Raw genomic sequence first — 18159 nt, forward strand, 5'->3', positions numbered from 1 at the left:
CTGTGAATGTACCGGGACTGGGGATGAAAAAAAATCCGACGGATGCATGTCAGGAACATATGATGTCCAATAGTCAACCCCATGCTGTGGCGGCGGTGGTGAAGGTGCTGGTTCCGGTTCCGGTTCCGATTCCGGTTCTGATTCCGGTTCCGGTTCCGGTTCCGGTTCTGGTTCCGGTGCCGGTGGTGGCTGAGGACCTTCTGGATTCTCTTGGAATACAAGGTTCGACAATTGCAAGTGGTCACCATATGCCCCTCGGTACCAATCCATGTAACTTTCCAATTGATAATGTAAAGGCACCAAGTCATCAGAGAGAATGTGACTATACCGGTTGGTCCACTGCATCACCCAAGAAGAGTGGGTATTGGCCCAATCTTCATTCTTGGGCCCAGTTAGAACTTCGCCGTGTGATGCACCTAAATCCTGCTCTAGAGTAGGAACACCCTATCTCATACCAAATTGCCTCATGACTCTATCAGTTGCATGCCACTCGATGCATTCAAAGGATATAAGTGGCACTCTGGCACTCCAAAGAACCAAATTATGACGGATGGCTAAAGGAATCAAGTATGGGTCAATGTCTCCAATGCCATAAGGCTGCCAAACAAACTGGACACATGGAACAATTCAGATGAGTACCCAAAAATTAACTCACTTAACAAGCTACATACGGTATTAGTATTTTACAACATACCTGTCCTTCTTGTAGATCATCTAACAACCTCCTGTAATTTTCAAGCGAAGTGTATCGGTAGCCATAGTTTTCACGCTCCCAGTTACGCCACCTGCCATCCGACAATTAATTAATTGACTTATCTTGTGAAAAACAAATTACATTATCTAGAACTTCTTTTAATGCATACAATAATCACAATTACCTGTTTGCAATTGGAAACAATCGGGGATTGCCGGGAATCGGCGCTAGAAATGGTAGCCGGATCCAAGCCCAAGTAAGCAACAACGTCAGTGGCCCGTCAATCTTCTTGCAATCGACACGAGTTGCCCTACACAATGACCTATACAAGTGTGCTAGGCATGCCGAACCCCAGCTAAACTGTATGATTCCACCAAAATTACGGAGCAAAGGTAAAAATTTCCAATGCACTGCTGCACCAGACTTATCTCCAAACATAATTAACCCAAATAACAACATTATGTGACACTTTACATACATCTGAATGTGAACATCATCATTCAACACTATACGATCTTTCAAACCCCTAAACCACGTTAATTTTATAAAACTTCCTCTACAGTCTGTCTTCCTCGGTGCAACTCCAAATTGGTGCAAGCACTCGGCTTCCAATGCCTCAAAACTACTCATTGTCGGTCCTGTAACTGGAAGTCCATTTGTCGGCAGACCGAGAATCATCGCCACATCCTCCAACGTCACGGCACACTCACCAACCGGAAAATGAAACGTGTGAGTCTCAGGCCGCCATCTCTCAACCAGTGCATTAACCATTGCTGACTGACATTGGACCACTCCAATCTGAGAAACATAATAAAAGCCAGTCTCGCGTAACTGTGACTCAACAATTTCATTGTATCGATCCGGCGGCTTATAATGCTCGCACATTAACATCCGTGAACCCTACAATATCAAATCTCCGTTATAAGTACCATCATAATATAACTACATTATCAAAAACACAATTATCCTAACATGTCCATTATAACTAACTCCAATCATAATTGCATTGAAGCATACACAGTAAATGATACAACAATCTTTCAATTATTAGTCATCATAAATAAAATAATTAGTCATCATAAATAAAATAATTTATTATATTGTTATTATTATTATTCATAATTACTCATTAAACTCAATTACTAACACTAATAAAATAATAACAACAACAACATATCAATATCTTCTCTAATCTGTTATGTATACATCTCATTCTCCTTCCTCATTCATTCATTTCTTACATTATAATATATATATATATATATATATATATATATTACTAATAAAATCTACTATTATCACTAATATTATCAATAAATCAGATTATTAAAAAAAAATATCTCAGCTAATCTGGATTTAATTTATTCTAACTAACTTTATTATTATTTTTATTATTATTATTATTTCAAACAATTCTATTATTATTATTATTATTATTATTATTATCATTATTATTATTATTCCTAACACAGCTTACTATTAATTAATTTCTTAATCTAAATTTACTTATTACTAATTTATTGTCTAAATTTTACTGAATTAAAATTCAATTATTTGTCATCATAAATAAAATAATTTATTATATTGTTATTACTATTAATCATAATAACTTATTAAACTCAGTTATTAATACTAATAAGATAATAACAACAACAACATATTAATATCTATTCTAATCTATGATATACAGATCTCCTTTTTCTTCCTCATTCATTCCAACTCAACGGTTAAAAAATTCCAACCATTTAAGACATACAACATACAGGATTTATTTTTTAGTTTCTATTTCTAACTACTTAACAAACAACACATACATGATTAGATTAATTTTATTTAGTGTCATTATAATGTACATTACTACTAACTAAAACCTACTATTATGACTATTATTATCAATAAATTAGAATATTAAAAAAAATTAAAAACTTACATAATCCGGATGCCCAAGATAGTTGACAATATGAAGTTCCGGTTGATTTACTTCTTTAATTTTTCTTTTTTTTGGCATTTTCTTCAAAATTTTTTGAACCTTTCTTGTGGTTCAACAATGGTAAAGAAAGAAGGGAAAGAGGTGGGGTTCAGAGAGGAAAGTGTGGGGTTGAGAGAGAGATTCACGAAGAAGAGTGAAAATGATATGTTGGGGGAGGGGTTTACATCACTTGCATTGGGAGAAGGAGTGTCACGGGCCAACCAGGACCTGCGTGCATGCGTGACACCTGGCCATTGTCCTCAAATCGGTGGCACCGATTTGCGACCCATCTCCACCCTGAAATCGGTCCATCCGATTTCTGCCCACCAAATCGCTCCGTCCGATTTGTTTTACCACGCCGTCACATTTCCGTAATACACCCTAAACCTTCATAACGCTGTTAGACTCCATTAGAATCCCCATATTAAAATTAAAAATCTCCTAGTTAGTAATGTGTTAGTTTTGCAAGTGTGAAGAGTATTGAAATTAGTCTCACATAAAAAAAAGTAAAGAAGAGTAAGAAGTTTATAAGATAAGAAACTCATTAACTTAATATCTTAAGATTTTAAGTTGGATGTGTTGTCTTTTCATCTTATGTTTTATTGGTTGATTCCTCTCCAAAATCTCTTCGGTGATCGAAAATTCTCCACAGTGGTTCAACAAGTGGTATCAGAGCCGATGGTTAATCGGTCTGGTGGTTTTAATGGGGGTATTCAAGGTGAAGCATTAAAAGTCTTCCCGACAAAAGTGATTCAGACGGCATAAAACAAGAAAGAGTAAATAAAAAGTTTATAAGATGAGAGACCCATTAACTTAACACCTAAAAATTTTGAGTTGGATGTGATGTCTTCTGTGAGAACTCCCATGGCGGCCCAACATAATGAGCAGACACCTATATTTATGTGGCTTCAACTCCTCTTGTCACTATGACCCATCAGTGGCCCCATTTGGCCATTATTTATATCTACTACCATCATTATCTTATCTATATACTTTTTTCCTCTTAAGAGAGGTGTCTTTTTTAATTTCTTTTAAAAAATATTAAAAACTAGCATATCTTAATCTAATTAAAAAAAATCATGTTTATAACACTTTTTACACTTTTGTGTAGATTTTTCATGATATGAAAGCTAAACTTCTATTTTTATTCATTTCTCATGCATCACTTTTAATATTAAAAGTAAAAATATATTCAAAAATACAAAAATACATGTAATATATTAATTAAATACACATAAAAGTTTTCGTTAATAACTTTTAAGAAGAAACACTTATTTTAAAAGAAAAAGAATATGTAGGTAAACAGAGACAAATCTACAAAATTTTATAGTTGAATTTTATATAATTTTTTTAATTTTTTTTTATTACATAAAAACAATTTATGTATGATATGTAATTCCTGATTTTTTTTATGATTTTATCAATATATATATATATATATATTTGGTATGAGAATTACTTAAAAAAAAAATATCTAAAATCAACAATGTGGTTATTAAAATATAGAGTCCTGCTAGGGAGATAATAACTTATTTGTACAATGTGTACAATGAGCTATATGAGTTATAAAATGAACATCCCCCATACTATCTAGAATAACCATCCGAATACTAGGGATATTAGGGATAATAAACATCTTCCCAAAAGTTTAAACTGATTTTCGGGTTCTCCAAAAATTGAACTCTTAACTTTTTGGATCTAAAGTTCTAATACCATGTCATGATACCACTCATCCCAAAAGTTTCAACTAATGAAAAAAAATAACATTAATTATTATATCTCTAATATTACCTAAACCTCCATTATACATATTGCACAAATATTTCATTGGCTCGTCGTACTTTTCCTCAAATATAACATGCAATTCATTATCCCAAGCAGTCACTCATTTAATGATTTAAGGAAGCATATATAAATATAGCATAGGCCCTCCACTCTCTCTTCAAAGCTTTTCTTCCTATTAATTCTCCCTAGGCCTAAGCTCTTTCCATTTCTCTCTTTTCTTCTTCATTCCACCATGGTGGTTGGTTCTATGCTCCACATAAATGGCAAGCCAACCGTCCATTTTTCATGCAAATCAAATCATGATCGTCCATCATACATACCTAAGCCCACGGCGGTTAAAATGACAACAATTACTACTACTACTACTATTACTACTGCTCCCTCTATCCTTCAACCTTATTGGGCTTCTTTGCAGGCCGACATTGAAGCCCATCTCAAACATGTCATGCCCTATAAAGATCCACTTGTGGTATTCGAGCCCATGCACCATCTCGTCTTCTCGGCCCCTCGAACCACCGTGCCGGCTCTTTGCCTCGCCGCCGGCGAGCTTCTCAGTGGTGATCGCCACCAAGCCATGGCGGCGGCTTCTGCCTTGGTACTCCTCCTTGCAGCTAATCACACACATGAGCAAATTCCAAGCAAGCCCAAGTCCAAGCCCAAGCCCATGTCCAGGCCCAAATCCAAGACTATGAGTTTTCGGGCTTTTAGTCCTGGTATTGAACTTATGACAGGAGATGGTCTTATACCTTTTGGGTTCGAGTTGTTGTCTGGATCCTGTGACTCGGTTCAAGAAAATTCGGACCGGGTCTTGCGCGTGATCATTGAGATATCACGCGCCATGGGATCAAAAGGACTGATAGATGCCCAATACAAAAAAATTTTATTGAGTGAATCGGACGGTGAGGAGTCATGCCACGTGGAGAGAATCATGGACATTATGGAGAAAAATGAGGGGGGGTTGCATGCATGTGGGGCTTCATGTGGAGCAGTGTTGGGTGGTGGGAGTGAAGAGGAAATTGAAAGGTTAAGAAAATTTGGATTTTATGTTGGAATGATCCAAGGAATGGTTAATGAGGGATTTTGGGAAGAAGTGGAAGTGGTAAAAGATTTGGCATTCAAGGAATTGCAGTATTTCAAGGATAATAATAGAGATGTTGATGCAATTTCTAGCTTCATTATTCATGTTTAGAAAAAAAAAATATTATCTTAATTGTATTTTAGGTGGTGTTATAATTATGTAAGATGTAAGATATATTAAGATGTATTTACTATAATTTTAGGTGTTTCGAAAACAACTCAATTTTTAGGTTCTCGTTCGATACTTTAATTACTTTTCAGGTTATTAGTAATATAGATTCACTTTATTATTTTTAAATTAAGATTTAACAAAAAAATATATATTATTAATATATAAAATATAAACTAAGATGAAGCAAAATAAATAATATATAGCAAAAATATTTGTTTCTCTCAGAGCATGCAAGAAATTTTCATATCCATTATATATTATTTTTTGAACGAAGTACATGAATTACCTTTGTAAACGTGGTCTATCACTTGTAACTAGAAATTATATTAACCGCAATTTAAATTTGGTTATTCCGTTTCAATCATCTTTTAATCCATACGACTAATAATAAGAATCTATGTTTTGTACGAGAAAATAAAGCGTATAACTATATATGCGCATATATGTGCACTATATCGTATGATGCATGAACACTAATATGGACACGGAATACGATATAATATGGAACATAGGACACAATACGTGATACGGGTATGCGAATTTTAAAATTTTACATGGCACAGAGACAAACATATATCTAAAATATAAAGTATTTTTTAGATAAATCGTAATGATATTTTGATATTTTATTGATATTAAAATATAATTAAAATTTATAATTATTTTTAATGACTTATTTTAATTATATCAAGTATTTAAAATATTTTTTTTGTTTTAATAATTAATAATATATACTATATCTAAATTTATTTTAAGAATATACGTTAAAAATAAGGCTAGACACGCTGACACGTGATGGTATTTAGGTGTGTTTAGGTGTGTTCGAAAAAGAATTTTTTATTTTTTATTAAGATAGGTTGGACACAGCAGACATGCGTGTAGACTAGTATCGATGAGTGTCATGTCCAAAATGTGTCCGACACGCAGATACGACAATTCAGCAAAGTGTCTGTGCTTCATAATCTATATCAAATTAGGTATATGTTTAATTAAGTAGTAGGAAAGCAAATAAACTTTATTGGATGCTGAGAACGAGGTAATATAATTAATCTTATGAAATTAATTTATTTTATGGGTGTCCAAATCTAAATCGATCTAAATTAAACCGTTTATCTAATTCAATTTAAATCGATAATCGATTAAAATTGTATTGATTTAAATTTGAATAAATTCTATTTTTGACCAACTTTATAAACTGGATTAATTAGATTTCAAATCTACTTATCAAAATTAATTTAATCCAATTTAAATCACATATTGTACTATAATATTATTATTGTATTATTATATTTAAAATTTTTGTTATAACATAATATGTTGAATTTGTTATAAATATTTATGTTATCATGTATTATTATTATTTAGTGAATATTTTATAAAATTAAAATTTATTTATTTATTTATTTTAACTAATTTATAATTTTATTTCTATTGTTATGTTATTATTGAATTTTTTAGATATTATTGAGACTTATTATGATATTGTTGGTTATTTAAAATTTGATATTGAAACTTGTTATATATATTTAATTTTTTTTAAAATAAAGTATATTTTTTATCCTTAAAGTTTCAAAAATACTCCTAAATTTTATCTTGTTTCAATTTTATTTCAAAAATTTTTTATTTACATTAAATATACCTCAGACAGCAAAATTTTTAAAAAATTTAAGACTAATCCAACAATAAATAAAAATTATGCTTAACTTACTTATGAAATTGTTATTAAATTGATTCTAAATTTTTTGAAAAATTAGCTATCTAAGATATATTTGATACAAATTGAAAATTTTTTAAACATAATAAAACTTAAAAATATTTTAAAAATTTTTGTTAAATTTTTAAAAACAAAAAATATATTTTACTTTTTTATTTATAAAATCATAAATTCAATCCAATTCAAACCGCTTAAAATTAAACCGAATTCTCTCAAAAAATATCAAATCCAGCCAAATCACACCACAAATAAAATTAATATTTACATCAAATTTTTTTTTCACTCATACCGATCTAAACTCCACCACGAGCATCCTAATTCATACTACGTCATCGGATATAAACAAAATTTTAAAAGAAAAAAAAACCTTGATTGTTGAACGGATAAAATAGTAATTCTCAATCTTTTTACAGGAAAAGTTTATTAGGTCTTACACTGTTTCTCTATCGTTATTCATGTGGCTCGATCCATCCAAATAAAAAGCAATTTTAGTGGAGTGTTAGGTGTTGCACTGTGTATATAAACTATTAGTTTTATGGTACCTTGTGACTCACGTGCAAACAGTACATGGATATACTTACATTATTATTAACTTGATTATATACGAGTTAATACTTAATTTATCTTCTAAAATTTAAAATGATACAATTTGATTCTTAACATTTTAATAGACTTAAATTAAACTCCAAAATTTATAATTATAATTCATACTAATTTTTGAACTAATTTTTTTAATGACGTATTAATTTGATATATTAATTTATTATCATTTAAATTTTTTACCCAAATTCTATACGATTAAAATTTATTAGAACTCCAAAAGTTTGATTGTTGCTTTTAGAGTTACAAAATTTTTAAATTGAACTTGTTATTATCGTTTTTATGAGAATATTGAAAAGTCAATTAAGTTTTTAGAAAGTCTAGTAGATCTTAGTCACATAAAATCTAAACGATAAGCCTAAATCTTAGCAAATTAACGTATAAAATCAACATACAATTTACAAAAATTAATTCCAAAACTAAAGCCAGTTATTATTATAAATTTTAGGAGTCGAATTGAATCAATTATAATTTTAGAAATTAATTTGAGTCCGACCTCAAATTTTAAAGATTAAATTAAATATTAATTTATATATACACTTTTGGTCGGTATTTCTTCTTTTTTTTAATCTATTAATAATTAATTTATTATAAATATAAATTTTATTTAAAATTTATTATTAATTAATATATTATTATATATATAAAATAAAATTTAAATTTTAATATTTATTTAAGTAGCTGAATGAATTAATTACTTGACTAAAATAAGTTAGTTTACTTAAAAGTCTGTATATTAAACTATATAAAGGGTAAACAAATTAAACATATGTGATTCGTATTCATGTGTGTATATGTATATATGTAGTACTGATCAGTAAGACAGTAACACATGCACGATCAGTTCAATAATTTATTCATACCTTTTTAGGTTTTCTTATTTAAATAAATTAAATAAATATATTTATTATTGAAATAAATAATTTTAAAAATTATTACTAAAATTCATCCTCTAGTATTATTTTATTTATAGTATAAATGAGATAATTTTGAACGTATCTCGTTTACACTACAAACGAGATAAGGTACATGTATGTGATATATGTATATTTCGTTTACAATGTAAACAAAATACGTGTTAAATTAATGTATTTACAATATAAATAAGATATAATATGACACATTTTCAACAGCTATAAAAGGATGTGCAACTCTTGGCATTCTCCACAAACATTGCACATCTTCTCTTCCGTTTTTCTCACAAAAAGAAGGCAAAAATGTCTAATAATAGCGGATATGTAGTTTTGTGTGTTTACCCAAAATGTCATATGAGAAACGGGGACAACAGGATAATATTTGAGTGTGAGAATCCGTTACTATTGCGCACTTGGCGTGTAAGTTCGTTGTACAAATTAAAGAGTTTGATATTGAGCAATCTTGGTGGCACAGGGATGAGAGAGGTCGGAAGGGTGGGGTATAGGTTGCTAGCACCGTTGGGTAATGGAGTTTTCCAGTTTCGACTAATTCGGGTCATGGGGGACGAGCATGTGTGACTCATGTTTGACATCCATGAGAGAATCATGGTGGAATAAGTGATGGAGCTATCCGCCGAGGTTGGAGATGTTGGTGGTGGTGATTCTGTACACTCGACTTATATGCAGTACGACCGACCTCTCGCACCACCACCGATTCATGTTGCCATTCTAGTGGAAGACATAGAGGTGGGTGAGGAAGACTCCAATGAAAAGTACGTTACCGATAGTGATTCTTCTGAAGGGGATGATGAGGAGGAGTTTCAAGTTTGTACCGGAGACGCCGGCCGAGACAGCGGTGCACTATGTCCCCCCCCCCACCTGATTCCATGCATGAGAGAACTCCGTTTTTTAACACCAGGAAAGAGGATTACAACCCAGACGGTGAGGTAGAGTTTCGGGTCGGCCACAGATTCAAATGCTGAGATGCAGGGTGTGAAGAACTACAGTATTCGCAGAAGTGTTGAGTACCGAGTGATCAAATCGGACCGATTAAAGTACCATGTGCATTGCCGTCAAGCTGCAAATGGCTGTCCATGGAGTCTCCGTGTTGCCCTCTGACAGAACCTCGGATACTAGTGAGTTCAAGTTTAATTGAGGCGTACTTACTCATTTATGATTGCTATATATTGAGTAGTTTCCAACCATGTATGCTTTATTTCGTTAGGGAGATCCGGAGGGTTGGTGGATCGCATACTTGTTTAGCACCCATCATGTCCCAGGACCATCGACAGTTGGACAACAATCTCATCTGCAAGGTGATATACTCATCTTGCCGTTGATATAGTCCAACCCATCCGTCAGCATTCCTGTCCTCCAAGGTGCAATCCAACAGAGCTATCACTTCAAACCCTCCTACAGAAAGGTGAGGATGGTGAAGCAAAAGACAATTGCTCAGATATACGGTGATTGAGAGGAGTCATACTACAAGGTGCCGAAACTGCTTTAGGCGCTGCAGAGTTGTTTCCCGGGAACCATTTGTGAGCTAAGGGCCATACCATACTACGACGGGCACCTTCTAGTCCAACGCTTCCTTGCTTGCATCCTTTCCTCTCTTTCTTAATGAAATAGATATAGATGTCTCGACTGCCGAATCCGTATCCTGCAAACAACTCGATTCTGTTGATTTACTGTCCATTTGTCCTTCAACCGGGTTAATGGTCAACGACTTTGACAGCCTTTCCTTCACACAAGGTTTTGAATCCCACTTAGGACAGAAAGGGGGAGTAGCGAGATTACGATTCCTTCGTGGGAAATCAACGAAGGCAGTCGCTCCTGCAGCTTTTTTGTTAAGGCCCCAGCTCTTAGCCCGGTTCTTCTCCACCAGCTGCCTTTATCAGCTGCTATAGTTCCCTTCCCGACACGATGTTGTAGTAAGAACTTTTACTAAGGTGCGGCATGTTCCAGATATGTCAAAGAACCTTATTTCGTTGACCACATTGGATCTCGGTGGTTGTCTGTTGGCGGTGATGGTGTTTTAAAGGTTGTAAAAGGCGCTCCAGTTGTGATGAAAGCTCATCAAGTTGGTAGCCCCCTAATGGTTTAATACGTGTTACAAGGATCTACCGTTATAGGCACTGCTGCTGTATCTTCCTCCATGTCTGATTCAGAAGTCACTAGACTATGGCATATGAGGCTGGGACATATGAGTGAGAAGGGTTTGACATTGTTCGACTGCAGTGCGTTTGACAAAATTTTTTGAGCTTTCCCATCCTGTGTGGAGGCTATCAAGCATTGCAAGTCGTTTATCTCCGTCGACGGCATGCATTTGTATAGCAGATACGGTGGGGTGTTGCTTATTGCAGTGGCACAAGACGGCAACAGCAAGATCCTACCTATTGCTTTTGCCATTGTGGAGTCCGATAGTACGGAGTCATGGTCGTTCTTCCTTACTAATTTGAGACAACATGTCACTCCACAAAAGGCTTGTTGGTTATCTCTGATAGATCGCAGGCCATCAAGGCTGCACTCAGCACCGATGATAGTGGTTGGCAACCTCCTAGGGCGTTCCACGCTTACTGTATTAGACACGTGATGGCGAACTTCATGACTCGTTTCAAGTTAGCCGAGGACAAGCGATACCTTATAAACGCCGCTTATAGTCCAAGCAAGGTTAGGTACGAGTGCTACATGGATGCCTTGAGAGATTTTGTTGCCGGGAATGGTTGACTGGGCTGGTCGTTTCATCAAGGAGATATGGCTGCAACACTGCAACAGCGGCCGGCGGTTTGGTCATATGACAACAAATCTGTCAGAGTACATCAATACAGTTCTAAAGGGTACACGATAATTGCTGATTTCTGCTATCGTGTGCATCAAGAACGAGAGGTTGCAGAAGTTGTTCGTTACAAAGGGCAGGGAGGCGCAGTCACAACTGGTTGCTAGAAACCGCTTCTCCCAGAGGCTGATGGCAGCCATTGAGAAGAACAGAGAAGGTCTCCCGAAGATTTGTGTTACTCATATTGATCGGCGGGCTTCAGTGTTTGTTGCGGAGGAGTTGCATATGTTCGAGGGTTGGTTGCAAGGTTCCTTTCGAGTTCGTCTAACAGAGGGTATGTGTGTCTGTGGCCTCTTTCAGTCTCTCCACTACTCATGCCGCTATGCGCTTGCCAAGTGTGCCGCCGCATGCATCGAGTGGGCACCGTATGTTCATCCGGTTTACAGGCAGGAGGCTGTATTCAAGGTGTACGAGATGGGGTTTTCACCAATACTGGTTGACTCCTTATGGTCCGAGTGGTATGGGACACAACTTTGTCCTAACCCACTCATGCGCAGGAAGGCTACTGGGAGACTCGTGTCTACTAGGTTTCGGAATGACATAGATGAGGTCGAGCGCCAGGAGAAGCGGTGTGGCCTCTGCAGGCAAGTCGGCCATACTAGGAGGGGTTGTCCCAGCCAACCCACGGACAAAGCTTTGGGTTGATAGTCCTTTCGTTATTGTTGTTTCCTTTTATTGTAGTTGTTTTGTTTTATTCTAGTTGTGTTCTTTTATTCTATGTTGTTTCGTTTTATTCTAGTTGTTTCCCTTTTTATAGTTGTTTGCTTTTAGAACACTTGTACTAAACACACTCAGTGGTTGTTGTTTACGTAATATATAGGATTAAGTACGATTTTAGTTTCTAAGGTATAGGTCGAAATTTTTTTTCGTCCCCACCCCTTTTTTGCATACAAAATCATCCTCAAGGTTTAACTTAATTTTAAAATCGTCTTTCGGACCAAAATGCCCTTCTCCTTCTTCACCAAAATACTCAAAATACTCAGTTTTCTTCTTCTCCATTACAGCAACATCTTTTTTTCTTTTTCTTCTTCTTCGTTCCAGTATTAGCAGCAACAATGAAATCAGAAGCATAGCCAATGTAATAAAAAATAGCAACAGTAGCAACAATTTCAACTAGCAGCAACAGCGAAAGACAAGAAGAGAAGATAAACTATCACCATCTCTCTCAACGCGAAGAACAAAAAAATAAAAACCAAAGCAGAATAATCAACGACAATAGTGAAAATCAGAAACAGAAGAATAGAATCAGAATCAGAAGAAAAAGAACAATGGAACCAGAGAAGAAATAGCAGATCAGTCCTCTCTCTCCTCTTGAACTCTGCGCGTCCCTCTCTCTCTTCGGCAACGGCTCGGCGGTGGCTGAACGGGATGGACGGTGGCGCTGAATGCAGTCTCCCTCTCCCTTCTAATCTCTCTCTTCTCCCTTTCTCCTCTCTTGCTCTCTGTTTCCCCTCCCCCCCCCCTCTTTTCTCCCTCTCCGTTCTTCCTTTTATCTTCTTTTCTTTTTTTTCCCTTTGTTTCATCTCTGTGTGTGGCGTCTGTCCTCTCCATCACAGGCGACATCGCCACCTTTCCTTCCCCCTTCTTCCCTCCCCCCGATTCTCTTTCTTCCTTCTCACATTCTCTTTCTCCCTCTCGTCGTTCCCTTTTCTTTTTTTTCTTTTTTTTTTAATAAATTTTTACTTAAGATATTTTGGTCATAAATTATAAAATTTAAATAAAAATGATGATTTTAAAACCAAGTTAAACCTTGGGGACGATTTTGTATGAAAAAAAAAGTTTGGGACGAAAAAATTTTTCGACCTATACTTTAGGGACCAAAATCGTACTTAACCCTAATATATATGTAATCGTAACCGACTTGCCAAAATGAAGAACGAAGTTGTCACGAATATAAAAACAATGGACATAATAAAGGAAAATACATTAACAAAACATACAAGTATTGAGTATACAAGAGGCCTGTCATATACTGATACATAAATATAAAAACAAGATATTCGACCTAATAAACAAGGAACACCTATATAATATAATTTTAATAGTCTAGGAAATAAAGTCAACAACAAACATAAGTCATGATCGATAGTGGGGATCCTGATAGTGGAGTCTATGCCTAGTACCACATGGTGGAGACTGAGTCTGGCACTGAAGTCGGGCTGGTCGAGGGTCTGCATGAGGTATGGGTTGGATAGCAGGATCCTGTGGATGCGGTGGCAGTTGTGGGATATAGTAGCCTCCGGAGTATGAAACGGGAGCATACCGGTGGACATGAGAGGCACCGCGTCCACGAATGTCGTAATAAGAGAGTTGTCAAATGTGAAATTTCTGAGAGGCACTGTGTTGCCGAATCCAGCCTCCCTCAGATACGGGACGATGGAATCGGATGGAGGAAGGGTATGGCTCACTCGTCGGGGGAGGAGAAGATGAGACCTCTAATAAAAAAATATATTCACAATTATTAAAAAATAAATAGTTGGATAGGTCCATCAGCATAGCAAATTATCTTCATTATTCTATACATCTGTCTAACAGAATCTTACACGTATGTACTAACTAAATTTATGCCGACACGACATTTTTCTGTAACTATGTACCTTCTTAACTAATACACATTTTCTCTTTCCGTTATGCGAATTTAAAACATTCAATAAAGTTATTAACAATCTAACGAACAAAATCTGACTTAACTTAATAATTTAATTATCAAACTTGGCTAGTTACTGACTAAATTAATAATTATGTAACAACAACCTAATACACGAAAATAAACTAGAATTCCAAATTTCTATCAGTGACCTATTCATAATGATACAAACTATATTCTAGTTCTTAGAAAGTACCCTAATCATGGCTATATATATATATATATACACACACGTGATTACATAAAAGTCAATATACCAAAATTAACCGCAAAGTCCTTTGCCCCAGCATAATGTCAAGTCTCATTCAGCGTCACTACCATCTGTACGCGTCATCGTCGTATTACTCAATAATATGGATAGAAATGGATAAAAGAGAGGAGAAAGTGGTCGAAATGTTCAAACTTGGGCCTAGAACCTTGCTGTCAACGAACATATATTTATAGCCGTCGACCAGCCTTATTTCGTTCACACTGTAAACAAAATATACATATATCACGTGTACGTGTCTTAAATAAATACATTTATTTAATTTATTTAAATAAAAAAACCCTACCTTTTTATAATAAGATTATTATCAGATATTATTATATATATTTGATGCATGTACTATTTTGTATCGATGCATGACTCATACCTCCATATTTCATCCCTTATCCCTGCCACGCACTTAGATCCGAAACTTTTTCTTTTTCAAAAAAGAGATTATTTCGGTTATTGATAATTTTTTTAACAATAATATTATACACATTAATAAAGTGAAAGACTCCACTTAGAAATATATAAAGGATTCAGAATTTTAATAAATCTAGCAATTAGAGGATTATCATCAGAGGAAAAAGTATACATATGTTTGTTTTACGACTTTCTCACATATTTTCTTTGCATTATATATATATATATATATAATCGTATTTCATAGACATATGAAAGATATAAAAAATTAGTCTAAAATAATTTAAAGTTATTTCATTTTTTATTTTTTAATTTTTTTACGGTATTTTTTTTGTAAATCTAAATTTTATTATTTAAAATTTATTAACGGTCATTATATACACAAAATAAAATTTAAAGTCTGAAATTTACTTAAATAGACGTGTGATGATATGAACTAACTATTTGATCAATTTAAATTAATTTTTTATATTTTTAATTATTTTTAAAATAATCAAATAATTTTAAAAAAATTATTTAAACTGGTAAATAATTTTAGATATAATAAATTTGTAATTATAAATATTAGAGTCATAAAATTATATGACACACATTTGTCATCCCTATCTATCTTTTTTATGGGCCATGCTTAACCCCAAAATTCTTCTTGATTGTGATTAGTTTCCACTTATTAATTATGATAGGACCTTGCTAGGTTGATTGCTTCATCTGTCTAAATTATCAATTATACTGTTAATCTATACAAGTATTTATTGAAAATTCTTCTAATATTTGTTATTGCTCTTGACTTCAAGTTTTATTTTATAATAACCGTGCGTTTAGTCAAAATGACAAATACAAATGAATGGAGGATAAGTATTAAATTAAAATATTAAATTTCTGGTTATTAAAGATATAATCTTTTTGTTGGGCCCTTGTGATAGGTTCTCCCAAAGCCCATATCCTAATACGATAAACAAATATATAATCAAGTCCAAAGAAAAAAAACCGAATATATAATGAAACTTTAGAGAGAAGTTTATTCGTCCAAAAAAAAAGGGTATGAGAGAAGTAATTCTCAATAATCGATGGGTATGAATTATGAAACAAACTAAAATACTATCAGCCTTGAGTCCTTGGCCCATGACAAAAAAAAAAAAAAAAACCTAAATACTATTATTTTATTTTTCTTTGTATTATATATTACTCCAACAATTTTGACTCCAACAAATTTATTGAATAAAACTCTTTCGAGGAATAACCCTTTAGTAATTTTTTAGATCTTGAATAATGTTGTTTTTAGGCTTAATTAGTATGTCTTTATAGTTTAATTAATTTTTTAATAATGTTTTTATAGTTTAATAACTAAATCATTATATTAGGTAAAAGATTGTAATTTAATTTTTTATAATTATTTTATTAAAAAATATGAATTTTTTTTTGGTTTGATATAATATAAATTATGAAATACTTTAAAAATAAATATTCTAGAATTATTATTTTTTATAAAAAATAATAATTAATAAAAATATAATTATAAATTTTTATCTAATATAAAACTCAATCATAAAAATTTGATAAAAATTTTAAATTATAAAAATTAATAGAATAATTAAACTTTATTTTTGTTAAAGCCAAAGTTATGAGCTATCTCAAAGCAGGTTACAAGGGTTTTTTTTTTTTTTTTTGTTTCAACTCCCAAAGTTATGATTTCTTTTACTCGTAGTAACATTGATTTATATGATTAAATTCAAGTAATACACACCCTTTTAGATTAACAAGTAATTTTTTATTCATAATGCCACGCATTATTAAATATTATTGGATAAACTATATTTTTTGTCCTGAAATTTGATTAAAAAATTTAAAAATATTTTTAAATTTTATTTTATTTTAATTTTGTCTCAAAATTTTTTTATTTACATCAAATATACTCTCGACAACTAAATTTTCAAAAAATTTAAAATCAATCTAATAATAATGCATAAAAATTATGCTTAATTTACTTGTATTGAGAGTAAAGTGTGATCTTTCACCATTTATTTTATAAGTGAGACAAAAAAACATAAAAAAAAATCATTCAAAAATAAAAAATTATACTTTACCCTCTAAAATTAAAATTTAAAATTTAGAGAATTCAAATTTTATTTGTCAATAACTTAACGACAAAGAGGTGAAGCCGGTGGAATGTCATTTTCAATTTCTCCACCATTATTTAATAATTTTGGTACTATATCGCTTAGGTCCACCACTAGACTCACCTTATTTCAATATTCACAGATTCCTGTCTCTTCTTAATTGGGATTAACACTAAAGTGTTGTTTTAGTCTAATAATAATCCAATTGGAAGTAATTTATTCCATATTAAATCATTTAATTTATACTTCAGATAAGCAATCAACTCATCCAAATAATAGTACTAGATATTTTTTTTTTTTTAATTAAGTGGAGGATACAAACAAAGCATTCATGATCTAATCAACAATTAAGTAATTTTTTGTTCCCACTACTAAAGAATTAATTCATGTAAGAATAAAGTTTGTTTCACATAAAAAAAATCTTAACATAAGATTGATGCCCATCACTTGGATCTGAAATTATATTAGATTAAAAAAAAAAACAAATTGAAAAAAAAAAAAAAGAGATGTGGGTGCTTTTCCACTTCATAGTTCATGTGCTATCTCTCAACTATGCCAAAATTGCAAGTACAAATAACATATATTTTTTATCTAAAACAACTTCAATAAAAGCTAATACATAAGTTAACTTTTCACTATACTATGTGTATTAAAAAAAAAAAATTAGTCACCCATAAAATTAAAAAGAAAAAAAAAAGTGTCTTTTTTTTGTTCACGGTATCTCCCATTCCAGATTTGAACCCCCAACACTTACATAAGCAGACGAGTGAGCTGACCACTCGACTGTCTAGATAAACTTGTTCCTATGGTTCTCCAGCTTATTAAGAGTTATCTCTATTAACTCCATTTACTAACCGTCTCAAATGAAAAATAAAATAAAATACTGCTAGACTAAGAAAATTAAACTCAATCAGAAAATTACAAAGAAAATTAAACAGACAAATAAAATAAAAGACATAAA

At 32.8% G+C, this 18159-nt stretch overlaps 2 protein-coding genes across 2 annotated transcripts; one reads left to right on the top strand and one right to left on the bottom strand.

The window, feature by feature from the left end:
- Positions 1–444: 444 nt before the first annotated feature.
- Positions 445–1585, bottom strand: LOC112765819 (serine/threonine-protein phosphatase 7 long form homolog). Its single transcript, XM_025811681.1, has 3 exons — positions 879–1585; positions 695–785; positions 445–609 (listed from the first exon to the last, which is right to left on the bottom strand). The coding sequence occupies exons 1-3, from the start codon at positions 1583–1585 to the stop codon at positions 445–447; spliced, it is 963 nt and encodes a 320-aa protein (XP_025667466.1).
- A 2962-nt stretch (positions 1586–4547) lies between these two features.
- LOC112765596 (heterodimeric geranylgeranyl pyrophosphate synthase small subunit 2, chloroplastic) lies at positions 4548–5748 on the top strand. The gene has a single exon (XM_025811489.3). It carries the CDS (start codon positions 4681–4683, stop codon positions 5635–5637), a length of 957 nt encoding a protein of 318 aa, XP_025667274.1. The 5' UTR covers positions 4548–4680; the 3' UTR covers positions 5638–5748.
- The last annotated feature ends 12411 nt before the right edge of the window (positions 5749–18159 follow it).

This window comes from Arachis hypogaea, chromosome 17 (genome assembly GCF_003086295.3).
Source record: "Arachis hypogaea cultivar Tifrunner chromosome 17, arahy.Tifrunner.gnm2.J5K5, whole genome shotgun sequence".
Classification (NCBI taxonomy): domain Eukaryota; kingdom Viridiplantae; phylum Streptophyta; class Magnoliopsida; order Fabales; family Fabaceae; genus Arachis; species Arachis hypogaea.